Genomic DNA, 24,602 nt, shown 5'->3' on the forward strand with positions numbered 1-24,602 from the left:
AGAATACCCTTTCAATAGATTTTATGATATTCAATACATTATTTTCCATAGTTATCATGCTTCAAATACCCGCGGGTATACCTGTACCTGCGGCAAAAGTCCTAAATTCATACCTGTATCCGCGGGTACGGGTACAGACGGGTTTTCCCACGGATATACCCGCGGGTATACCCATCTGTACCCGTACTCGTGTTATGCCTTAATCTAATCTCAGTGTGCTGTCTCTGCCAAATTGCCACTCATACAGCTACCCCGCTCGATCCACAAATACATTTATAAGACATAAATGCAGCGTCCAGCAGCCGTAAGCTCCCCTCTTTTGGTCAGGTCAAATACAGCACCGTCTACCTTACATTAACACACTTTCCTCGCAGTACGATGAGGGCGACGATGTAGTGGTTACGAAAGATGTGGTGACTCCGATGGGGAAGGTTTCTGCTGGAGCACAGGGGTCTATTCTCGAGCCTGGCGACTGGTCAGAGGTAGGAGTAGAAGAATTCCTTAATGTATACCGGATGCTGATTTCCCGTGTTACAGAAAGACAAATGCTACAAATATCGTCTCAAGATCAAGAGTTCGAGGGCCGCAATTGGAGGTCATTTTCCAGGAGTCCCGGAGGATGCCATTGAGCTTCTGTTTGAAGAGTGAGCCAAATGGAAAACTGCCTGTTTTGTTGTCTTTCTATAGGCGATATGATTGCACCTGGTTTCCACTCATTGGGAGGATCTACAGAATTTTCCGATTAAAAGAGAAGATATGGAGACCAAGGTTCTCTGATTCCTAGGAGCTCTAATATCCACACCAGGTGTGCGACCAGCCTAAAGGAGTGAGTGTCTTTCGGCAGGTCATTACCGTGGTGGTGAACATGAGGTGAGCAGTGTGGTTTAAGCGCCGTACGTGGTCACGTGAGTTCTTGAACGAAAGCATTACAGTGCGTGTAGGTACTAGGTACTAAGGTAGGCCTCACGATAGCTTCGAGGATCAACGCCGAGGAAAGGGAGAAGTCTTCCACAATCAGAGCAAGTCTTGAGAAAGGCAGAGTATGATTTCGAAACACATAGCAACCTTCATGAGAATAGGCCTCTGACTCGGAATTGATAGCCTGAAAGTGAAATCGCAGTGGAACTTGTCTGATTTGCATGGATATCACTGCTATAGGAGCCTATACTATGTGCTAGATGTCATTCCACGTACCGCCCAGCACACAGCGTGTTTGTATATTCTTTGTGCGCTGGACGCCTAAAGCGCGGATTGTCTTAGCATCAGCTTCTGCCCGCACTGTTAACCGGGCTTCTCTCAAGAGCTTATGATGAACAGGGACCCCGACCGGTACTATAATCGACCCAAATCGGAACTAAGTTCATAAGACACTTTGAACTGGTTCTCTTCCGGGGACTTGGTTATGAACGCTCTTCCTATCGTCCACAAAGGCCTACCGATCGGCATTTCTCAAGGCGTATTCCCTTCCACGCCCGTCCTGGTTATGCATATGTCGAATGGTCTGCAAATTAACTCCGATGTGGACTCATGTCGCAACTCAGCGCTCAGCTTTGGGCATGTAGTTCGAAAGCGGGGTCGTTCAATTGAGCGGAAGTCAGTGCTAGTGACGGTGACGCGAGCCGCTCTTAACCAAGGCGGTACTCGTCTTTCTGATACATCTTCTCTTAAACCGGAGGTCAATAAACCACTGTTATTCCAGGACTCAAAAGAAACAGATTCCGGTACCTCAGCATAGATTAGGCGCCGGATTGCCGTCAAGGAGACTACGCCAAGCTGTATATCATCCAGGCCAACTTGAGACCAAAGGCGGCGTGTTGGATGCGGATGTTTCAGACTGAGAAAACTGGTCATCGATGGACATATGGCTCTCAGTATAAGCTACATACTACTTTTTCAAACTTCGATACGGCTGGAAAGACCTTGCCAGCTCCAAGTTGTTTAATTGTAACCTATCTCCTAATTCACTGGTCTTCTTAGTGCTCACACATGTCTATCCACACACTAGAAAAGCTTCAGCTGGCATCCCTCACCCTGACCAAACAAGGCTCTCTACTGGTGCGCACGCATGAGGACCTAAGGTTACGGTGGTCACAACTTCGGTTTGCCGACGCGACGCGTCCCGTCGACCGCGCCAAGCAATGTCTTTTCCATCGCATCATTCTCACGGTTTGTCTCCGCGCTCATTCTCCACGTTCCCTGTACACTTCTAGGTCTTGGACTGGTCCCTCGTTCCTCTTTGCCACCACTACCACGACGATACCGATTCCTACGACGAACCTCTCGATGTTCTCTGCTCTGAAAGCCTGGCGCTGCGCCAGCAAGCCTGTCCAGACCGCGCTGAGCCGGACGGTGCTCAGGCCAGCTGCCACGTTCAGCACGACCGCGCCTTGTTTCGAGGAACTAGAAAAGGCTCCCAGGTCGAGTACGAAGCCTTGTACCGACGAAAGTGACAGTTTACTGACCCACAAGAACAGGGCTTTCTCCAGCGGAAAGAGCTGCACTCCCACCGCGCAGACCGAAATCACCCTACTTGCGCTTCTTCCTTGAGTGGATCAACAAGAACCCCAGTGAGACTAGGAGTTTCACGGAGAATGCGGTGGAAGCCTCTGCTGCGTGGCGGAATTTGACGTTGGGAGAGAAAGCTGTGAGTCATGTTGGTTACCTCGTTCTTATCGGCCTGGTAGCTAACCATATCCATTTACGGTGTGACAACAGAATTATGCGGTGCCTGCTGCCGAGAAAGAAGAGTATCAACGGAAGATGGAGGAGTGGAGGAAACAGGCTGACCCCAAAATCGTCAAGTCTATCAACGAGGTTCGCGTGAACCAAGGCAAACCACGCCTGAGGCCCAAGGTGGGGACGCGGTCACCCGGCGCGTTCGCGTTGTGCGTATAATTTCTTCCCCCATTCCCAGCTACCTTTTCAATGGATTCGTTTTAGGTTCGTGAAGGACTGGTTCGCAAAGCATGCGGCATCGGACATGAGCCCTGAAGAGAGACAGAAGTATAGCGGCTCGCAACGAATCGCCCTCGCCGCGGAGACTTGGAAGGCGCTATCTGAGGAGGAGAAGAAGGTTTGTCGCTTGTGTTCTCTGTTCCCCCGTCGAGGTGCTGACTTGAGCTTCTCTCTCAGCCTTATCAAGACGCCGCGCAGAAGGCCAGGGAAGAACTGCTTCAGCGCCAAGGATCCACAACATCGTAGACGATAAGTATCCTTGAGTCTTGTTTTGTCTTGCTATATCCTCTTCCCGTAGTTTTCCTTGTTAATGCCAGACTATTCTTGTCACCCCCTCAAGCCTCACCTCTGAAAAACATTGCTTACTGGGAGGATGAAGCGTTCACAAGGTGTTCATTCTTATCCGACCTCGAGAACTAATAACAGGGACTATCCCTCAACAACGTTACGCTCCGAACGATGGTTTCTTTCGCCCAATCCCTCTTCTGTTGCTGCTCCAATGTCAATGGCTCGTTTGACTCGGAGATAACGACAAACGCCAGGAAGATCGTGTACCACAGTCGCTTCGTCTTTTGTCGGGGAAACGAAATCAAAGGGCCTCCACCGCTCGCCGTATAGCCTTCCAAAATCGTCTTCGAGTTGTTAAGGTCCATGAACATGGTTTCGAGGAGAGGATCTCCCCAAACGGCGTGCGTCAGACTGGGAAGTAGTGCAGCGATGCTGGGTATCTTTGTTGATGGGTGTGTTGGGAGGGAGATGTAGATGTCATCCTCTGAACCAGTGAGCCAGATTAACGAAGGGACCTCGACATCGTCGAACAGGAAGAAAGCGATCGCCCTTGACATGTACAATTGGATATCATCGTATGGGAGGCCCTCGTACCCTCCCTTGTGCTTGACGTTTTCCATGAAACTTTCGAATAAGAGCGTGAAGGTTTCCTGCCAGCTATACGACGGTTCCCCGGGTTCTTTAAGCGCTGGCACACCGAACCAGTCGTTCTGGACGTTGGTGTGCAGTTGGGCGAGAAATTGGCCGAGGGTAAGGTCTATGAGTACTTGATGTTTCGGGTCGAGGACGTTTCGGCGCTTGGCTTCGCGGAGGGAGATGATATCGGACGATGCGAATGGCGATGGTGGCGAGAGGAGGTAGTCGTAGGGTATGATCTCGCGGCTTGTGTCGAGCACAGAGTCGGAGATGGGTATGGCTGTCTTTGAGCGGATTGTTTCGAGGAGGTTGTGGATGACTTGGAGGGCGTTGGTTTGGTACTTGCTCGTCGAGGTGGTTGGGTCCTGCGCGACTGTGATGAAGCAGGATGATTTCGTGTTGTCCTCTGATTGGAGATCTACGACGTAGATCTTTGAGGTTTGTGAAAAGCTTGAGGAAAAGCGTGCCGTTGAGTCTCAAGTCTTTCGCGAGATTGTGGTGCTGGGCACAAACCTGTACCCGTAGTGGTCGATCTCGCGCAAGTTGGACACGACGGTCTTCTCGTCAGTGAAGTGTTTCCGGACTATTTCCTGAGCATCTTGAATGCTCAGTCCTACTTTATCATTCTTCGAAGGCGAGTCCGAAGTCATTTCAGATGACTAGAGGCAGAGCACCAGAGATTCCAGCTGATTTGACGTCGACCTCCACAGTGATCTGTGTCTGCCTTCCCAGTGCTCAACAGCAAATCCTCTAGGGAAGGAAGGTAAGTAGATATTAAAGCCATTCTATTAAGCGATTTCACCTGTACTCGATGCGCCTGGATTAGCGCAAGGTCCCCCGTCCTCGTCGCGTGGAAAGAAGATGGGCGTGGCAATGATAGGGGTCTATTGCTCCTATATCGGGTCGCCCAACGGTGGCAACCGCACCTGAACTTTGTCATGACTCTACGACACAACGCCCTACGCTCTCATGATGCTGCGATGCGAACTGGGAGGGGTGATAGAAACGCTGGAGTTGACGCGCTACGTTAATTTACACCGTCTAGATGTGGTGAAATTTGAGGCGGTCGTGGCAGAGGTTGACTGGGATGAGTTCGGCTCGAGTACGATGCTAACGATGAGGAGTAGGAAGACCAGGAGAATTCCGAGGAGGATTCAGATTACTATTAACTGACTGAAAGGTCAACTCCCAGAACGTATAACCACATTCCGCATTTTTCTGTACTTATCTTGGTCGAGAAGCTTGCCTTCCCCTATGCACTCGGCGACCTCTCTTTGCACCCCAGTTTGCACGCTAGGACAAACATTGATGCCATCAACGCGCCCACTGCATTGTCTGAGGCCTTGGCATCGTTGCGCATCATCGACTGCATCGTTGTCCTGGACTATGGACGTAGCCAACATATCAGGTACGATGGCCTTCATTGCTGACGTTTCAAACGCATTCAGGCTCTGACGGAAGTCGGAACTTACCAGTGGATGATGGCAGTCCCACTACATCTGGTCGTGCGCGCGCTGAAATCGACGCCCGGATTTCAGAACGAGATCGCCTCTCGTTAATCTCTCGACTTCCGGCGGAAGTGCTGGCTAAAGTCTTTCTCTGTGCTCAACGCGATTCGGATCCACGAGATCCATTTGGATGGATCGCCGAATGCACCCACGTTTGCACACACTGGAGGGAGGTGGCTATCAGCTACCCTCGGCTGTGGTGCAGCATCTTCTTTACCAGTTTCAACACGGAGCGCGACCTTTTCTGGCTCCCTATCTTTCTGGAGAGAGCTAAAGGGATGGATCTGTCGATAAATATCGAAACGTCGCAGCAATCGCCGGACATTAGTGACGAGATGCTGCCTTCGATTCGGAGATTGCTTCGCCAACCCCATCGATTGAAAGGCCTGAAGGTCATCTCGCATTCGTTTAGCATTGTCACTGCGCTTGATGTCCTCACCGCCGTCTCCGCGCCTTCCCTTCGCTCCCTCGTCCTTCACGACACGGCAATGGAGTATGGTGGGACGTCCAAGTGGTTACCCGATGACGTCCTTGGGGAGGGAACACCAGAACTTTGCCATGTTGATATCGACGGGTGGGGATTTTCCTGGACCTGGCAGCGGTTCGCGAATCTCACCTCGCTCAACTTGAAGATACCTTGGTATATCAAATATGATACAAGTTTCTTCCAGGCAATGGAACGCATGACGACGCTGATCCACCTCGACCTTAGCGTCCCTTCAATAGCGGGGCGGCATGAAGAAGTGTACAGCGAGCCCGGGCAGATCGGTCTACCCCTACTCAGGACCTTCCGCACCAAGTCCTCTACGAAGCGAGGGGTTGGATTGCTGACCCCGCTATGCATCCCTTCCACCGCTCAGCTCCACGTTACCGTGTGTGACTTCGAGAACGACAAGATCTCGTCCAATGCCATGGCCCTATCGAGGGCTGTAGGCAAACCACGATTGGCCCCGCTTTCCCCTTCCCATCCCCTGCTGTCCTACTACAAACGCCTTTCCATCCCGATACCACCGATGGGGGACAGCAATTTGTCCCCGAGACGTCTACGGATCTCACCTGTCAAGAATAGAACTGGAAGACGTCTAACCCTACTCCGCATCACGATGTGGTCAGTTGACCATCTCGATTGTGAGGTAGTTGGGTTGGAAGAGCCACCTGAAGAGACGTGTTTACTGGACATGGAGGTGCGCCACGGCCAGACACAACCCTTCCTGGGTCCGTTCCTCGAGTCATATCCGTTGGAACACCTCCGGGAGGTCATATTGGATTGCAAAATGGACAAGGGTGATTTTGGGATTCTTGGGGGGTTGCCCTCACTCGAAACGGTTCGGTTGACCGCAAAGAATGCGAAGCCGTGGTTTCGGTACATCGTTGACGACCCAGCGTTGCTCTCTGCCGGCAGGGAGGCGTCGATGGAAATCGACTCGGATAGGCCCGCCCTCGCTCATTTCCCGAGCCTCGTTTTCGTCTCATTCGAAGCGGCTGACTTCGGCCTAGGACGGTATGCACCTGCCAACCCGGATGATACAATGGACGTGGAACAACTTTTAGATTTCTTAACCTTGCGGCACAGATTAGGCGGGCAGATCAGGACCGTACAGTTCACGAATTGTGTCAACCTGTTCGAGGCGGATGTGGAGAAGATGAAGGGAATCGGAGTGCAGGTGGTGTGGGACGGTCACTCGGTTGCGAGGGACTTCAGTTCTTCAGGGGATGAGGAGAGTGATGAAGAATACGAGGAGGACTCGGAGGACAGTTCCGATTCCGACTACTAGGGCTGTTTCGAGAGGGCACTCAGAGAAGACAAGAGGTTTCGATCCTCCATTTTTCACGTAGATTCTGGTGTAAACCTTAACGAAAGCGTGGTATTGCTATGCTCCCAGTCCTATCGTTGCTTCAATCAACCCTGGGACTGCGTCATAGAAATCATAAACTAGGCCAATGGTCAGAGAGACATTAACAAGTGAAGGCAGGAGAACATACGGATTACTCCAAACCGGCGGCCTCTGCGCTCTTGGAGCCATGGCAGCAGTCGCTGATTCATCCCTGAAACGCCGAGGGTCGAGTTTCCCAAGGCGTATTCCTGTAGAGGACTCCGTTAGAGGAGATGGGAATGACACAGAGGGAAAGTAAACTCACCACCGGGTGGATGATAGGTCCATCGCTATCTGACAGGTATGCGGCGCTCGCAAAGTTGATGAACAACTGGTCTGAGTGCTCGTTTGCGGCTCGTTCGAGGTGAGCAATTGTTGTCTCGAATTTGCTGCTGACATAGGAATCGAGCTTGGAAGCTGGGTCAGGTGAGGCGGGGAAGGGAGTAACTGAGTAGTAGTCCTGGATAAAAGCAGTGGCGCCTGTCTCAGCGTTATAGACCAATTCGATGTCCCTTCCGTTGTCCGTCCACTTCGTTGGTCCCAAGTCGATCCCAATGAGCTGATTGTCGGGTGGGGTTGGGTTCAAGAGGTCGTAGTCGAATCGTTGGAGGAGGATGAGTTTGCCGCGCGCCTCCCCCAGTGTTCCCAGTTCTCCTCGGGACTGGACCCAGTACCTTCTCTTCAACGGGCCGGGATCTTGATCCGTAGCTCTGGAGAATGCGTCCAAGAACTTTCGTTGAAGCTTCTCGTCCTTTGGTGTCCCCGTTCCTCCTTCGTGCTTGAATGACATGAGGACGGTTTCGGTAGGATGTTGGTCTAACCAGCTGTAGAACCCGTAGAGGACGTCGTTAAGTGTTGTTGTAGGAGCGAGAAGGGCTCTGGCTGAGGGGACACGCATCAGAGGAACTAGAGTCGGACATGCTCGAGAAACGTACAATGCCAGAAGCCGATCGTGTCGTTACCGGGGTTGTAGGCGATGCGCATGTCGAACATCCGGATTCCGTCGTTGAGCATCTGGAAGAGCGAGCGCTCCTGGCATCGGTACACGTTGGCAGGCGGGATGCTAGGCGTTTGCAAGAGATGAGGTCTTGCTACTCCAGAGGAGAAATGTGCTTACGGCCCCGTGTAACGCAGAAGATCCTCTCGAATCTCATCGGTGTAACTCCCTGAAGAAAACGAGTTGATCTGGTCAGACAGTGGGTAGAGATAACACAAAGCATACGTACCTGTAGCCGCGTCGTGTACTCCTGGAAAGTTCATATGGACGAGTTGGGTATCATCTGGGAAACGTGACATCCAATCGCAGGTTGGGGAACTGTGTGGGCAGCCCTCATTTGTTCCTATTCCAGGCTGTCAGTCTCAAGGTGAACAGTTCAAGCTCCAAGTTCTGCATACCTAGGAGCGGTGTCCCTCTCCGCAAGATATCTTGAAGAGCAGAAGCTTGAAGGAAACTAGTTTGTGCCTCGATTTGTCTCTTCATTCCTACATCGGCGGGGAAAACACCGCTTTGCCAGCTAGCATACGTCGAGGCCGCTGAGATAAAGAGGTAGGTGGAGGTCACCACCAGAAGAAACATGAAGACGACAGGATTATTACAGCGCGATAAGCCTGTTCGGTTGGAGATATCGTTGGCGCTCATTCCAGCGGTATAGCCTGTTACTTATACATAAGCAGCTGCGAACAAATGCCCGTGTGCAAGGCTAACCTCGAACGTTCGTCAATTGAAGTCAAATGGACATCTTCTGAGAACGCTATTAGTGTGGTTCTGTTGTTCGAAGAAGTAGATAGCCATACGGTGTGCTACTAACGCGGTTGTCTAGACACGAATTCTTGACCAGGTGGTCGTTGGTGATCAAAAGGTAGTTAGGGGCTCTACTTGCCTGTTTGGACGTCCATCACACAAGCATGCCCAAACAAAGGCGACGATTTGAATGGGCGATTTTCTGTTTCTTCCTTTCATCAGCTTGTTCCCATCTATGTCACCCTGGCTGCGGAATTTGCTCAGCTAGGGTCTTTTTGGAATGGAGACTAACTCGTGATCATGACGATATACGCCGGCCTTTCAACGTTCAACCGTCAGTTCCCCCGAGCCACTGAGTACTAGTTCTGGCAACAAAGTGACCCTGTCGCGGATGCTGCGCGCAGCGTCCGTACCTTCAGATGGCGACTGCTTTCCTCTTCAAGGTCTGGTGATGTCATTCGGATCCGGGCATTGATTGGCCGGGCGTTGTAATTGCGCTTTTGTTTTCTGGGAAAGGGTCTCGAGGCCGCCTTCTGCGTCACAGGTACTCGCTGCTTTGTCTGGTGTGTGCGACACGCGTTTCGTGCCACGCCAAAGGCTCCTGACTTGCAAGGCAAGAAAATGGATATAAAGGCTCGCTGGACTTTACGGCGCTAGCCACCATACTCGAAGCCACCATGCTCTATCGGAAAGGAAAGGGAAACCTCTCCGAACAACCGAAGCTCTGTCCCGAGTCTCCTCGTGCCGACGATGTCAACGCCGTAAACGATTCCTCGGACTCCAAATATCGGGATGTCAAGATTGAGGAGTACCAGACTGGAATATGGAGAGTCCTTCTCTCCAAACAGGGACAATTCAAGGGCCCTAAGGCATTCGAACAATTCACCCATTTCTACAAGTCTTTTGATCACATCCGACAACTTTACATGGACATTTACACGCTATCCCCAACTCTATTTCTGCTTCATGTCCTTTCCTCGCTCTGGTCTGGTCTACAAGGTGCCTTGATGCTCTATTACTCGAGTGAAATTTTGCGAGCGGTGAGTGACCAGGATTCATTTTCTTCCTTCAGCTGTTCTGATGTGGTTCTAGGTCGAGGCGGGACTCAAGGAGGATCAACCGACTTTAGCTCCCATGCTAAAGACCGCGCTTGTTCGAATGCTTTGGAATTTCTTAATCTCGTATATCAACAGACAATTGTATGTTTGTCTTCACTTATTCCCGCCTTATCGAGCTGACATGACTGGTAAAGCCGGATTGTTGACAGGCGGCTTCAAAGGAAGGTCCAGCTTCACTTTGAGCTACGAGTAATCAGATGTGAGTTCCATCGGGATGTGTCTAATGATCACATCTGTTCTCACCTCGCCTGAAGCCCAACTTGGTTCCGACGTGTACACGGCGCGTACGATTCCGGCTGTCGAGGCGTTTTATGCATGGGATGCATTCGACCACGTGAACCGACATATCGTAAATATGACCAGGACCATAAGCCACATAGCCGTCACGCTCCGCAACATACAAGCCTCCTTTGGCCCTGTCTTCGTCGCGTTTTGTCTGGGACCGCCAATCATCAATCAAATGCTCGGAACATCGCTTTTTGACAAAAGTAGCCTCTATCTCTTTACCGTGCACGACCTCTTGTATCTGATAGAAGTTCCAGCGTGTTATCTCTGGATCGACAACTCCGTTTACCTGCGAACGCAGGCTTTAAGAGCCCTCGGGGGCGAGACTTACCGACAAGATGTTATTTGCGGGGATTTACGAGATTGGATCGTGAAAGGTAGATATTCATTCTTCGGCAGTTTCAATTTTTCAGTCACTCACGTAGCTCTGCACGAAGAAATCCAAGAGGGCTCGGAGGAACTAGGTGATTTGCCGGACATCTTACCGTGGAACAACGACCGCGACATTTCCTTCAAGACTATCTTTAAGCTTCTCAGTAGCGCACCCCTAGTAAGCGGTCTTATTTCTGCGTATTCGCATGTTTGTGCTCAGACGACCATTGCGACAGGTTATGTGCCTCCTGGTGGCGTTGTCTGATAAGCAACCTTCGGTTGCAACGGTAGCTATCCTGCAATCGTCTCTGAGGGAGCTTCGGGCGAACGTAACGTCGGCCTTAAATTACGGAGAGCGACTTGGAACCTGCCTTTCACGGCTCGGGAATCTGTACAAATTGTTGGAGGCCGACGCTGGCTCCAAAGCGGCGCTTTCGTATCCGCCAAACGATGTCGATTCCAATGGCAAGGCAGGGATGAAATTTGAGCTTCGGTGGGTCTAATCGCATGCCTCCCTCCCCGTCTGACAATATCTGCAAATGCTAGAAATGTGTCTTTCGCGTATCCAGGGAGCAAAAATTCCACCAAGGCGCTCGATGGTCTAGATCTGACTATCCCTGCTGGAAGTGTCGTCGTGATTGTTGGGACGAACGGAAGCGGGAAGTCAACTCTAGTCCGCATCCTTTCGTGCCTCAGCCCGCCTACCTCTGGCGACTTGATGATCGATGGCCATCCCGCCAAAGATTACGATTTGAGCGAAATCCGCCAAGCGTCTGCCATCCTGAGCCAAGACAGTCAGCTGTATCCATTGTCATTCGCAGAGAACATCGGCCTGGGTTGTGTAGAGTTGATGTCCGATATGGCACTGGTTAAGGATGCAGCGGAGAGGGGCGGAGCGGCGGAGTTTATCTCGAAGATGGGCAAGGGTTACGATACGGTGCTCGACGCACACAGGTTCAGGAATAAGCACGAGTTCAATCTCCCGGACGACGAGAACCACCCTTTACAAAAGAGGATCCAGAGTCTTCCTAACAAGAAAGCCAACATATCGGGAGGGGAACGGCAGAGGGTGATTGCGTGAGTCAATATCTCCTCTCTCGAAGCACGTCGACCTCTGATGACTTCGCTTACTAGTGCGCGCTCATTTATGAGGCTCCATTCGGGGAAGATCAAGTTTGTGGCTGTCGACGAACCGAGCTCCGCTTTGGACGCGGAGGCGGAACTTCGGCTCTTTCAACAGCTCTTGGCTGTCCGTGATGGCAAAACGCTGGTGTTTGTGACCCACCGCTTTGGACACTTGACCAAATTCGCGGATATGATCCTGTACGTCACCTTCTATCTACCAGATCTCGTGTTTGACCTCGCCAATTGGCTTTTACGTTCCTTTCAGGTGCATGAAAGGAGGTAGGATTGTTGAGACCGGGACGCATGCTGAATTGATGAGTACCGGTGGCGAGTATGCGAAGTTGTATGACATCCAGGCGGGGGCCTTCTCAGAACAGACTTAGTGAATATGTATATAAGGACTCGTCGTCTCTGGATTGTACTTGAAAGCAAACCTGTGCGTGAAGGGGATTAATTCATGCCTATTTCGTGAAGTAGGGGAGCTGATTGCCAAGACAATTTGATGTCAAACCAAGCGATAATATCGCTCGATCATTGTTTCTACTCGTCTACAGAAGTACACCAGAGTGCGTCGTGTGTGGGCAGAGCCTACTCGTGCGGGATCTCTCCTAAACATGCTTCTGATGGAAGACTTGCAACCCCAGGGCGCTGGTAGTACTTCAGTTCTTCTCCGAGCCAATTTCAAAAAAGTTTTATTTCTTCAAGGAGACTCTGAACAGACTGAAGTGCTCGACTTCTGATGAGCCCCGTTGTAGTGAGTACGATTGTTCTTTTCGAAAAACGTGCAATCCAATGCTATTCTGACTCGAAAGGTGTACCATTCAGTATGTTGGGGCTGTGTGCACAGTCGGTCACTCCTCCGGTGGGCGCCAGTGTATACGTAGACGGCCAAAACATTATAAAGGCTCGCCTTTTCAAAACACTAGGTCCTTAATCATCTGAAGACCCTCATGTTGTTTCGTCGTAAATGCGCTTCCGAATCGGCTTCCCCTCAATCCTCCCCAGTCAAGGCTAATGGCGAGGCGCCCGTGAAAGCGAAGTATGCGGATGTCATACTTGAAGACTACGAGGTCGGGATCTGGAGGGTTCTTCTCTCCAAGACTTCAGGGTTCCGCCTGAAATCATTCGAACAACAAGCATACTTCTACAAATCCCTCCCTCATATCCGTCGACTTTACATGACTGCTTGGCTTCTTTCCCCTGCCCTCGTTCTGTTCTACTCGTTCTCTTCGCTTTGGTCGGGCATAGAAGATGCAATTCAGATGTATTTATCCAACGAGATCTTGAGAGCGGTGACTCCATTACTCCATTCTGCGGTCGTGTTGCAATTTCTAACAAAGCTATTGTCGACAATTTACAGATTGAATCCGGTATCGTGGAGAAGAAACCCATCGCAACAGAGCTTTTCAAGGCAGCTGTCCTTCGGATCCTCTGCATGTTGTTGATCTCGTACATTGGTAGATCAAAGTGGGTCTATAAGTCCTCTGTATGAAGCTACTCTCTTAACACGCGGACGTACTGCATCAGAACGACCCTGCAGAGAAAGTGGGGCAACCGTTGAATGATCGGTATGATATATCACCCCGTACCTGTAGCCTAAAGTCACCCATACCTGTAGGGGACATCTCTCCTACCCGTATGAAATGGGTATATGATTATGGCCAGCGTATGAGGATCCTAAACAAACACCTCTTTAATAGGACATTATATCTATTGGTTAGATGGTTCTAATGGACCACACACGTCCAACGGTGCTCCATCTGAATAATGCGGGGGGCGCCGTTCTATGCATAGCCGGGCCACTGCTCGACCATCCGTCTCTCTAGCGGACCACGCGAGTCGAATGGCTTGTGGTCCATGAGAACCGCGCCGCCCCCTTTCACTTCACAGTCTACTAGCCCGCTCTTACAAACCAAAGATGGTTTAGCTTGGCGATCTATAGCTCATTCGAGAAACATTCTGCGATACAGTTCCATCATGGAACCACAGGCCAAGGTTAGTTCACGGTTCAATCACACATCTTCTACCTCATCCCGGGTTCCCCTGTACCATGGGTTCCTGGTCATCCGTGTACTATCCAAACTAGTATACGGGCCAATGCATAAGCATGGCAATAACTCGGCTTAAATAAGGCTCCGCCGCAAACACCTTTACTTAAATGGTCAGAAAATGTCAGACTTAGCATAGATACATACAATCAATGTTTTTCTTCCAGCTTTTTGAAGTACTTTCAGATCAAAGTCTGTGGTTATGTCACCTTCATAGTAGCCTTCACCCTTTCTAGCCATACCATCGTGGTACCAAATCCTGTTACATCGATCCACAAAGCGGCAAGTGAAATGATTATCACCCCCGTATAAAAGGCCTTTTAGGTGGTACAATACTGGACGGCCGTTCACTTTCACAGTCAAAGTTTCACTAGGAATAATCTTTTTACCTTCCATGACAAAACTTAACAGGACCGGTGCTGAAAAGACTTCTGTAGTCTTGACTATCGTTCTATTTTTACACTTCTTACACATTGCCTTTCTTGGTTCTCTCATAACCTCATTCAACCACCAGTCGAGTGGTAGAGATTTGGGGTCCATGTCTGTTGGAACAACTATGTTCCTGCGGCCTGTGGCCACAGTTACAGTAGAGAACATTGGCTGATCTTTAAGAAGTGATGTATGTTTACAAGTATTGCATATTGTCTTTTCTCTTGCCCTTGGTGTCATCTTCCCTAGAGACACATCTAGTAAATCCTCCATGTCCACATATGCCTTCCCTTTGGGGAATAATGTCGCCGAATGGTCATATAGTTGATTCTGCACTGTATTGCGTGCCTTTTGCAGGGCCCTCCTTTGAAGAATCATGATTTATCTCTGAGATAAATCCTCCCATATATGTACTGAGATCCATGATTTCATCTCTCCTGTTTGGTGATGCTTCCTTCCACAGGTTATAAGTGACTGTAAAGAGTGAGTCGTATGAGCAGCTCCAGTTATCCGTATCCCATTCTAACCCAACACATACCTCAGATGGAAGATTCAAAGGATTAGGGGCCAGTGTAGTGACTTGTCGCTTTCGCCTACTGACTTCTTGCCCTGAATTACCAGTTGCCTTTCTCTTACCAAGCTGATTCTTCTCTCTCTCTATCACTTCACGGGTCTTAGCATATTCCAAGTTCCAAGTGCCATCCTTTTCTGGCTCCTGTATAATCTTCTCATTCTTTCTCCATTGTAGGGACTTGTGCCATTTGGATGAATAGTCAATGTTGTTTTCTGATGCCCACTTCTGGAATGCCCTTATTGTTGGATTTCGCAAAGGTCTCACTGCATCTTCAGGTATTAACTTCTTGTACCGTAAAAGGGTAATTGTATCTAGCATATCCAACTCACGGAATTCCTGTCGCAAGTATCCATTGATCCCTTTGGTAATTTTTTCTGTGTCAAATCCTTGGAGAATTGCTGTCCCTGCTGCAGATGCACTACGTGAAACACAGGTATAGTAAGACTGATGATTCTTGCAATGTGTTAAATCAATCACATTATAAGTTCTAGTTTTCCCTTGTGATGCATAATCAGTCATTGAAAAGTTGGAAGGATTTACTCATTTCAGAAGGCAGAATATTGCCTGCCATATTGTCAGGTAATGGTTTATAATCACAGAACACTGGTACTCCAATTTCATCATAAGATTCTAAGTTCTTCCTATCAATAGTGAGATCTGCATAGTCTTCGTGATTGAGCTTTAGCCACTCTAAAGCTACAGCGACTTTGTTGCGTCTAACAAGCATAGGAGTCCGTTTGAAATCCTCTGGAGTTGGATTTGCAGATCCCATAAAGATGAACGCCAGTACCTCACTCAATTCTTCACGGCTTGGAGGAAGTTTATTATAAACTTCAACAGTTGGATTTGCAAACATAATGACATTTGCTATCATTTTTGCCCTACCTACCTGTCCTGTACTTGTTGTGACCCGTACTAAGCACCTGTTGTGTCTTACACGAGCAATTAGCATTTGTTCTGCAAATGTCAGGTTTCTTAACTCCTTAGGGACTTCACCTACCCATAGACCATTAGCTAAAGCCAACACAGGCCGCCTACCTTTTTTCAATGTTGTATAACAAGACTGACATATTGTGGTCCACTTTTTATCAATGATCGGTCCTACAATCTCTCTTATGGGATCTGATTCCTTATGGCGCTCAATGCGTGTTACTCCTTTTGCACTCAGAAGCTCAGCCACTTCTTCAGGGTCCAAGTCTGTGTCTTTCATTTCTTTCATACTTCTGACAGGTGCTAGTCCGCCACATACACAGCAGCCACTCTCTACAAAAGAATTGGGATGAATGTCATTACAAAAGCCTGTGATAATTTGATGGATCAATTTCTCTGAAGGGGCAGCGGGCGGGAACTTAACTTCACAGTCTGTATTGGAGCTGTTAGCTTGAGACATTTCTTCTTCAACGTGGCTAACTTTATTGCTGACTTTAGCTCTTCTACGAGCTTCCCTTTTTTCCTTTGCCCTCCTTGAAGCTTGTTCTTGAAGTTTAGCAGCTTTTACTCGTATCTCCTCCTCAACACTTGCAGATGGTCTCAGGATAGTATAGTATTCATTACATGAAGGACAATTGTGGTTACTTAACTTTGATATAAATACTGGTTTTGTATCACGCCTTCCCCGTGAGATGCCATGTAGTTTGGCGCACATAACTAGGTCAGCAAAGTTGATAAGGGGCCCAATAGTTTGTAAAGGTAACAAAGATGCAACCAAAGTAGGATTGCTTGCTAGAACTCTTGTTGCATCATCCTTCTGCAGATAACACTCATAATTGTAGCGTGAAGAGGGATCAATCACCGTTTCACCGAGAATAGGGAACAGCATGAGTGTTGTTCCTTCAATACGTGAAGCATCTTTTTTCTTAAGAGATCCTCCACCGGTCATATTGCTCCGCAATATAGCAGATCTTGCAGAATTCCCTCGATTAAACTTTACTTTACATGAACAATCTGTCAAAGATTTTAGAAATGAGAAAGTAGGATGTAATTTTTCCAGTTCTAAAAGCCTGCAAGCTCTATTCCAATGAGCTGTTTCATTCAAAAGTCTAGCAATTGAAACAAGGACTTTGGTCTTATGAAACTGGACTTTGGAATACACAAGCCTTATTGCATGATTACCTTTCCATGGAATTGTGAATGAATTGAGGAGCCTACAGAGATTAACTACAATGTTCTTAATGCTTTTCAGTTGGACTCTCCGCAATTTACAAATACCGATTCGCTTGCAATCACCGATCTGCCCGAAAATGATATTTTTATGTGTATAATATGACTCATGATCGTCACTCAGACGATCGACGACAATGTTCATTTTGTGCTCACTGAAAGGTGAGCACGACGTGGCGTTTACGCCCGAAGGCGACGAAATCCAACTTTCGATAGCTACTGAGCCGCGAGTCCCTTCGAACACCGCGGATATATGTAGTATCGTTGCGAATAGTAAAGCGGATAAGACGATGATCAGGCGCATGCTTTTAGACATGGGTGTCAGAGTTCAAGTTGAACGTCGACACCGGCGCCATTCGGAACTGGGCTGTACGGTCACGTGATGACGTCATAGGCCCTCGCGTCAGACGAAACTCACGAAACATTCACCCTGGAAGTCAGTACAACAATGTTAGTTATTAGTATAGTACAAGAAGGTAACAGTGTTCAATATAAGTTCTCTACAGTTACAAAAAAGGCTACAATAAAACGCTAGAAATAAACTACAAGATTACATGTACAAAAACGAAATGCGGGATGTATGTTTTGTAAAAGAATGCTGAAATATGAGTGGAAGGCAATTGAAGACAGGTGTTGCGTGCAGGACAAAGGTTATAGTAAAGTCATGTAACCGACCGAGACAAGATGTTCCTTTCAATGAATTCGTGGGACGACGATTCGAGAGATTGATGGAAACTACGAATGGCACCCAAACCTCGTTGGGCAGACTTCCACTCCTGAAAGGCCAGCGGTTGGTTGAACTTGTCCACGCCACGCTCAATATTATCCAGGCGACGCAAGTACCACTCCTCCCTTCGACAGCACCAACGACCATAATTCTCTCCACAGTCGGCGCGTTCGTATGCCCGGGCGAGAGGCCACCAAGACTTCATCGCAACCTGTCCTGTCCCTGTAGTAAACTCATTCATTAATACCAAATACAATACAATCACATGAGACATAACACTTACTTTCGTCGATGCACTTGTACGCACCACAAATCAAGTCCAGCTCTCGCGCTGTCAACCCATCATCGACGTACTCTCCGTCGTAACCTTGCAAGTTCGTCGTGATTAGACTCCCACAACCAACCGCTTCCCTTTGAGCGTCGCCCATGCCCAGCGTCGCGATAGCCAGACGCCAAATTATCCCGCCCCGGCGCAAGGCCGCCTTCATGTGAGGTTGCGAAAGGACAAGTGTCCGGGTGTTGATGTAACTATCGTAATCGGCCTTCGTGAATTTGTGCTTCAGGGGTCGAACAGGGAGGGGACTGTAAGAAGGAGTCTGGTATAAGGACGGTCGTAAGTGTCGACGGGGCATAAAGAGTCTGAATGAAACGCCCTTCTGAACGAGGGTGAACACAATCTCGTCCTCAGTGAATTTGTCGCATAGACGACAAACGAAAAGGGCATCCATCGCGTTAAGGACAGCGAGCTTCCAGTTCTTCTTTGACGACGGGAAGTCGAAGTAGTAGTAACGAGGCACGCAGTCCGTCAGACCTCTGTCAACCATGTCGATGTTCTCGAAGTGCGGTATTGGAGCAATGCGGAGATGGGGCAACCGAGAACTGTGTTTGAGAGGATCGATGACGTCGTCCTTAAGGTCCCATGAGGCCCCATGGGGAGCCTTGCGCAGAGAGAGTGCCGTCATGAAGCGAACCGCTGAGTGGTAATGTGCCGTGCTGAAGTACTCTTCAGGCTTGTCCTCAATGTCGGTGAGACCCAGCAACCGGAAAAATGCCTTCCGATCCTTTTCATTGGCTTGGGGTTCAACTGGCACCGACGGTAGAGGGGCCACAAAGCCATAGTGAAGACCGAAGACGTGATTCACCTCCTCTGTCAAGGAAGTCACCAACCAATTAGTCGATGTAACGAACACGCCCTGCTCATCATCCACTATCGTAGTAGGATCTTCCGGTGGATGCGACGGAAGATGTAAAGGATGATACGCTGAAGGCGGAGGAACTTCACCCTGGGTCTCTGATACAGTCGAAGTTAGAATGCCCTCTTCCTCGTCGTCGTTCTCCAGACATAGATCGTACGCTTCGGCGATTTTATTCCGCAGTGAGTTTGGCAGTGGTAGTGCCAAGTCCTCTGGTGTCCATTCATCGGTGTCGATCTCCTCTTCGCCGTCGCCCAACAGGTCACAGCAATCCCACTCTCTGCAGAACGCATCAAAAATCTTCTGCTTAGAGCTATACAGGGCAAGAGTATCTCTGGAGTACTTTACCCCGGCCGGAACGCGCTCATACGTGTCTGGGTCCTTTTCCGAAGGTGACCATTCATATACTCTGACTTTCGACACGGGAGGGTTGGCCGCTCGAGCTTCGCGCGCTTGCCTATCGGCAGCAGTCTCCTTCTCAAGGATGCGAGCATGAGCCCGTTCATGTTGAGCACAATGCGCCGCCCAAGCTACCTGGAACCTGGACCGGGCTGACTCCTGTTGTTGGTACCTTGATGTCGATGACGATGATGCATCCGTGCTCAGAGACGATGAGGACGACGAAGGTGTCGGTCGAGGTCCCTCGGGCCTCCGTGTCAGAGAGGATGAAGACGACGAAGGTGTTGGTAGAGGTCGCTCCGGCCTCCATGTTAACGTTCCTGGAGGCGGCGCAAATCGTTGATCCGCGGAAGCTCTTTCAGATGGACCCCAACGATACCACACGGGCACTCCGTGCTCTAGAAACCACTGTAGACTAGGCTGATTAGGGGCAGGGTTGACGATGTCGATGATGCAGCCAATACGATTTGAATTGTAGGAGAAATCACATATCGAGGAGAACCATATGCCGTCTACCCATGCAGAGTCCACCTCCGACCGTAATTCTAGGTGCCACTGAGGTACGAAGCTCTTGAGCGTGAAGGCATCTCGCCTGGACTCGCCGTACGCTATCAAGTACGATAGAGCTCCCCACCAAACCGCAAACCAATCCCTCGATGAGGCCACCGCACGATCGTAGCTTCTAGGGTTCTTGAAGGTGATCAGGTATCCGTGAGCCCATGGGAGGAACGGTAACACCATGGGAGGGGAGAATGCGCATTTGAGTTTCGTTACAGCCCCATAGAGTTCAGACTCCAGTTTTGCCCAACTCTGCGCGAAGTTATCGGGAACTTGGTAAGTGAAATTGTCTGGGGACCCAACGATTGAGGGTAAAGGTATTCGTTTGAGTCGATTGAAAGGGTACCCGGGATCGCTGTACTTCAATGGTGCGAACGCCAGCCACCCGAACGCAGGTGTCCATAGACGTGGACTGGAAATCTCCTCGAAGCGGGGATATTTTTGGACGAACTTTGGAGAGGTGGTGGACTCCACAGGCTCGGTCGTGGATGGTTTGCGCGGTGGCTGAAGCGGTCTGTGCTTTTCCGGCTGGAAAGGGTTGATGTGCGCCTCTGAGAAAGGGTCTCGTTTGAAGGTAAGGGTTCTGTCGCAGTTGGGGGAGTAGTATAATACACCTCCGACCTCTTGCAGGCGACCAGAACTAGGTACCTAGTCACCGTTAGCTCCCTATTATCTATCTGGATGTAACATTGAGCAACCTACCCTTCTCCCTGGCTCCATCCTGATCCTATGTCACCCAAACAACCCCAGAAAACCTGCCTACAGGAGACCTTGCGAGAGCGTTGTTAGGTAGAGAATGGCCTAGTAACGGTCTGTCGAAGCTTCGTAAGGTCGAGCACAACGACGAGAGCCGTAGAGTATGTAGAAGACGGAGGGTAAGATGTCGAGTGTAAGGCTACCTTCGACTTTCAGCGCCTCGTAGTACGAGCACGATGAGAGTCTGGTGGTGATGGTATGAGAAAGGAAGCAAGCCCCATCCAGCTTCTGAGGTACCATCACACAGCCACAGATGATTCCCGCGCGCGGGCCTGGTGCCTCCGATGACGCAATTAGCTTCCGAAGACCCTCACCATACCTCCCTCACTCTTATCGTATTGTCGTGCTCGTTTTCGAGGCGTCTTCTGGCGGTCATTCGAGTAATTTGAAATGAAGACGCGATCTGAGTAGACGCAGGAGCTACGCTTCAGACACGCAGACATTGACGCCGCAACATTGTGGATAATGTCGAGTTGAGCGCCCAAGCGGTTCGTTAGCGCCCGTCCAAAGACCCAGCCCACAGTACAGCCAAATCGATACCAGTATCTTGCCCTAGCTAGTACACAACATGTACCAAAATAATAACATGGGCGTCGCCTCCCAATTCCTCTCTATAAACCCAACAACACCCTTCTTGCTCCCTTCTACCTCCAGCTTCAACCCATTCACATACAAATCCCCCTTGCCCAAACTCGTAAATGAGGCCATCGGTGTACCCTCCTTTGTCAACCGAATCGTGCCCGTGATGAGGATGCTGGTGGAGAGTGTGGCCGTGATTTTGCAGATGGTCGGTCCCGATACCTGGGAGAACCTCGCCCGTGGGTTTGCCATTGTAACCGTCGAGGACCTTCGTCTTTGCGTAGTGGGTTACGCTGGTAGCGCTGATGGAGGTGGAGTTTCCAAGGAGGTAGCTGAGGTTGTAGGGGTGGTGGCCGACGTGAATGATCAAGTGAGTCGTACCTAATGTAAAGTATATGTCATCGAGTCGATCCAGAGGGGGGAAGGAGAAGGAGCGACATACCGTTGACTCTCTCGAGAAGACATCGAGCGTTCGCCGCTTCATTGAACCAAATTAAGAGCGATATTTCCGACCTACAAACACACGATCAGCGACGGTTAAGGCGAGGTTGTTCCAAAGAGGACGTACGATGTTGGACGAAAGAACCTTCCCAAACTCCCCACTTTCAATGATCGCTTTAACCTAGACCGCGAGCAATACGTCGTCAATACCAGGCCCAATAAACCCGCTAAAAATAACCCAACCCACTTTATTAGTAGCCGGTGAATGTGCAAGCCAACAAGCGCCCCAACCCCCGCCTTGCTCACCGCATCCCTACTCTCCCTGTCTCAGCCGGTCTCTTCCCAACAGACCCCTCCACAAAGATCACCTTCAACACCGCGATGACTAGGCGCCTTCACCGAAATCGCCACCAGCATTATCCTTCTCCCCTTCGATGCGGACCACTTCTTTGCAGATTCGAGTGCGGGGCCGGGGAGGGGCTAGATACTGCGACGAGGGCGGTTTCCCATTCACTGCCTCGGAACTCGAGCACAGTGAAGGGTAGTCGAGGACATGGTGGTATGGGTGGAAGTGATAGGCTCGGGTGGCGAGGGCGAAGGCTGTCTTGGGTATCACAGCCCACCCACCCCCACCACCCGTTCCACCCACTGCTTCGTGCGCGAATTTACGGGGAGTTTCATTGGGATGATCGCCCATTCACTGCCTCGGAACTCGAGCACAGTGAATGGGAGTCGAGGACATGGTGGTATAGTTGGAAGTGTAGGCTTGGTGAAGGGGTGGCTTGGATGGTACAGCCACCTGATGGTTCCCGCGCGAGTGATGGTTTCCCGCGCGAGTGCCTGGTGGCGGTGGATTGTAACTTGCTTCTCGACCACCACCACCACCCCCACCACCCCTTCCCCCGCTGTTTCGTGCCCGAATTTACGGGGCGTTTCAGTGGGATGGTTACCCATTCACTGCCTCGGAACTCGAGCACAGTGAATGGGAGTAGAGGAGATGGTGTTGGAAGTGTAGGCTTGGTGAAGGGGTGGCTTGGATGGTACAGCCACCTGATGGTTCCCGCGCGAGTGATGGTTTCCCGCGCGAGTGCCTGGTGGCGGTGGCTCATTGTAACTTGCTTCTCGACCACCACCACCACCACCACCACCCCTTCCCCCACTGTTTCGTGCCCGATTTTACGGGGCGTTACAGTGGGTAATTGGTCGAATGTCGTGCTCGGTTAACGAGGCGTCTTTCTGTAGGGAACTTGTCAGATGGTGCTCGAATTCCGAGGCCTTATGTAGTTTACCTACCCCTATTCATCTTCAATATACCTGTTGCTCGAAACCGACTTGCCCCCTATCGCGAATATACCTTTAGCCGGATGCCCAGGGAAGATAAGGCTTGGATTACAGCATAAGCGGAACTGAACTCTTCCCAGTTCCGCTTATCGCGTCATAGTTTTTCAGAGCTCTGGATGGGGCAGACCAATAAATCGGAGGGCCGCCAAAATTTGCAGGACGGTTTTTCCCCTGTTTCCACCAAGATGTTCCTACGAAACCGCCCTCAATGTCTACCTCGTATCGACAAGGTCAAGTCTCATCCCTTGGTGCCTGGGACGTCCGGCCCCGTTTACGTCGTCCATGGATCCAGTAGCCGAGAGAAATGCGAGCAGTCTCTACAATCTCTGAAAACGGTGAAGATCCCCAGGTCCTCAGCCGAGGCCAGGAGAAAGGGTATGTCTTCTATGCATCTGTATACCGACTGGCTGTTAGGGTCTCGAAACATCCACCCACATCCACCCACAACCCACCAGCCTTGACCCACACTCCCCGCACAGTCTCACATGATCTCCCGCATGATCCCGCACATCCCCACACTCGCCACCATCTCTCCGCATCCCACATCCCCATATCTCCGCGACCCTTCCCTCCGCATTCCCGCATGCTCCGCAGTCGATCTGCATGCGGAGTCTATGGGCGCTAGACACTCCGCTCCGCATTTATGCGGAGCGCCGCCGGTACGACACGGCCCGCAAACTGAGGGCCGGTGCGGACCGTGCGGAGAAACCTCGTAACCGCCCTCTAGGCGCCCAGACTCTGCATGTGACCTCTTATACTTCTTTATGACTCCCTTCCTTGCTTTGCTATTGTATCTTTGGAATCGACTTACTCATCCCTTTCGTATTCCGCGGTATTCCGCATTTCTTATGACTCAGTTCTTTCTCTTGTCCCAGACTTATCCCAGAGTATATCCAGAGTATCTACAGATATATAAGCTAGCTAGATTTCTGTAGTAGATACTCATCCGGAATCTCGAATCAGACTTATACAGAACTTCTCCTCTGTCCAGTCTTGAGCCTTCAGGCTTGCTAGAGCTTTCCGCATACTCCGCATATCCGCACAGTGCTCCTGATTCCGCTCCGCAAGGCTCTCTCCTCTCTCTCCTCGTCTTCCGCCGTAAGGCGCGTCTCTCTCTCCCTCTCCTCCCCTCTCCTTTCGGGTTGGACCATATACCACCAGCGTGGGCACAACGCAATACGTTGAGGCCAAGGTCCCTTCGACTCCGCAGACTCCGCAGTTCCGTAGAGTCTAACAGTAGATTCCGGATCCGCACGCTGTGGTATGCGCACCAGGAGCACTAACTACTCTATTGTGTTCCAACGTCCGCAAACCCCTCCGGAGTTTTCCTACTCAATCTCCACACATCATCGTCGACATCCGCCTGTCATCGACGACCCCCTCCACAATCCCTTTTCACCCAACTTCCGCCAACCTGACGCCCCGCGGCCCCAGGAGCAGCCAATCTGGGGTCCGCCCGCATCCTTCCTTGGGCCCGCTACATCGGCCTCTGCCT

General features: G+C 50.3%; 9 protein-coding genes across 9 annotated transcripts; 5 read left to right on the forward strand and 4 right to left on the reverse strand.

Annotated features, from left to right (window-relative positions):
- Positions 1-286: 286 nt before the first annotated feature.
- CC1G_15415 (hypothetical protein) lies at positions 287-648 on the forward strand (the record flags this gene model as incomplete). Its single annotated transcript, XM_002910091.1, has 3 exons — positions 287-304; positions 375-482; positions 538-648. 3 exons carry the CDS (start codon positions 287-289, stop codon positions 646-648), a joined length of 237 nt encoding a protein of 78 aa, XP_002910137.1.
- Positions 649-2,188: 1,540 nt separating this feature from the next.
- On the forward strand, positions 2,189-3,201 carry CC1G_13078 (hypothetical protein; the record flags this gene model as incomplete). The annotated part of the gene is made up of 5 exons (XM_001834842.2): positions 2,189-2,422; positions 2,475-2,644; positions 2,716-2,885; positions 2,941-3,073; positions 3,133-3,201. The coding sequence occupies exons 1-5, from the start codon at positions 2,284-2,286 to the stop codon at positions 3,199-3,201; spliced, it is 681 nt and encodes a 226-aa protein (XP_001834894.1). The 5' UTR covers positions 2,189-2,283.
- Positions 3,202-3,371: 170 nt separating this feature from the next.
- CC1G_13079 (hypothetical protein) lies at positions 3,372-4,529 on the reverse strand (the record flags this gene model as incomplete). Its single annotated transcript, XM_001834843.1, has 2 exons — positions 3,372-4,329; positions 4,393-4,529. 2 exons carry the CDS (start codon positions 4,527-4,529, stop codon positions 3,372-3,374), a joined length of 1,095 nt encoding a protein of 364 aa, XP_001834895.1.
- Positions 4,530-5,722: 1,193 nt separating this feature from the next.
- CC1G_13080 (hypothetical protein) lies at positions 5,723-7,162 on the forward strand (the record flags this gene model as incomplete). The annotated part of the gene is made up of 1 exon (XM_001834844.2): positions 5,723-7,162. The coding sequence occupies one exon, from the start codon at positions 5,723-5,725 to the stop codon at positions 7,160-7,162; it is 1,440 nt and encodes a 479-aa protein (XP_001834896.2).
- Positions 7,163-7,258: 96 nt separating this feature from the next.
- Positions 7,259-8,837, reverse strand: CC1G_13081 (hypothetical protein; the record flags this gene model as incomplete). The annotated part of the gene is made up of 7 exons (XM_001834845.2): positions 7,259-7,320; positions 7,371-7,470; positions 7,527-8,143; positions 8,197-8,324; positions 8,379-8,427; positions 8,488-8,601; positions 8,657-8,837. 7 exons carry the CDS (start codon positions 8,835-8,837, stop codon positions 7,259-7,261), a joined length of 1,251 nt encoding a protein of 416 aa, XP_001834897.2.
- An 842-nt stretch (positions 8,838-9,679) lies between these two features.
- On the forward strand, positions 9,680-12,185 carry CC1G_13082 (ABC transporter ATP-binding protein; the record flags this gene model as incomplete). The annotated part of the gene is made up of 8 exons (XM_001834846.2): positions 9,680-10,042; positions 10,095-10,201; positions 10,255-10,319; positions 10,375-10,782; positions 10,843-10,955; positions 11,014-11,270; positions 11,324-11,854; positions 11,912-12,185. 8 exons carry the CDS (start codon positions 9,680-9,682, stop codon positions 12,183-12,185), a joined length of 2,118 nt encoding a protein of 705 aa, XP_001834898.2.
- Positions 12,186-12,852: 667 nt separating this feature from the next.
- On the forward strand, positions 12,853-13,394 carry CC1G_13083 (hypothetical protein; the record flags this gene model as incomplete). The annotated part of the gene is made up of 2 exons (XM_001834847.2): positions 12,853-13,194; positions 13,263-13,394. 2 exons carry the CDS (start codon positions 12,853-12,855, stop codon positions 13,392-13,394), a joined length of 474 nt encoding a protein of 157 aa, XP_001834899.2.
- Positions 13,395-14,695: 1,301 nt separating this feature from the next.
- Positions 14,696-15,964, reverse strand: CC1G_10774 (hypothetical protein; the record flags this gene model as incomplete). The annotated part of the gene is made up of 5 exons (XM_001834848.2): positions 14,696-14,853; positions 14,977-15,360; positions 15,551-15,610; positions 15,843-15,868; positions 15,954-15,964. 5 exons carry the CDS (start codon positions 15,962-15,964, stop codon positions 14,696-14,698), a joined length of 639 nt encoding a protein of 212 aa, XP_001834900.2.
- Positions 15,965-17,775: 1,811 nt separating this feature from the next.
- On the reverse strand, positions 17,776-22,463 carry CC1G_10775 (hypothetical protein; the record flags this gene model as incomplete). Its single annotated transcript, XM_001834849.2, has 6 exons — positions 17,776-18,062; positions 18,124-20,638; positions 21,420-21,706; positions 21,768-21,838; positions 21,894-21,927; positions 22,166-22,463. 6 exons carry the CDS (start codon positions 22,461-22,463, stop codon positions 17,776-17,778), a joined length of 3,492 nt encoding a protein of 1,163 aa, XP_001834901.2.
- Positions 22,464-24,602: the final 2,139 nt, after the last annotated feature.

The sequence above is a fragment of the Coprinopsis cinerea genome (assembly GCF_000182895.1).
Source record: "Coprinopsis cinerea okayama7#130 chromosome 12 map unlocalized cont3.12, whole genome shotgun sequence".
NCBI lineage: Eukaryota > Fungi > Basidiomycota > Agaricomycetes > Agaricales > Psathyrellaceae > Coprinopsis > Coprinopsis cinerea.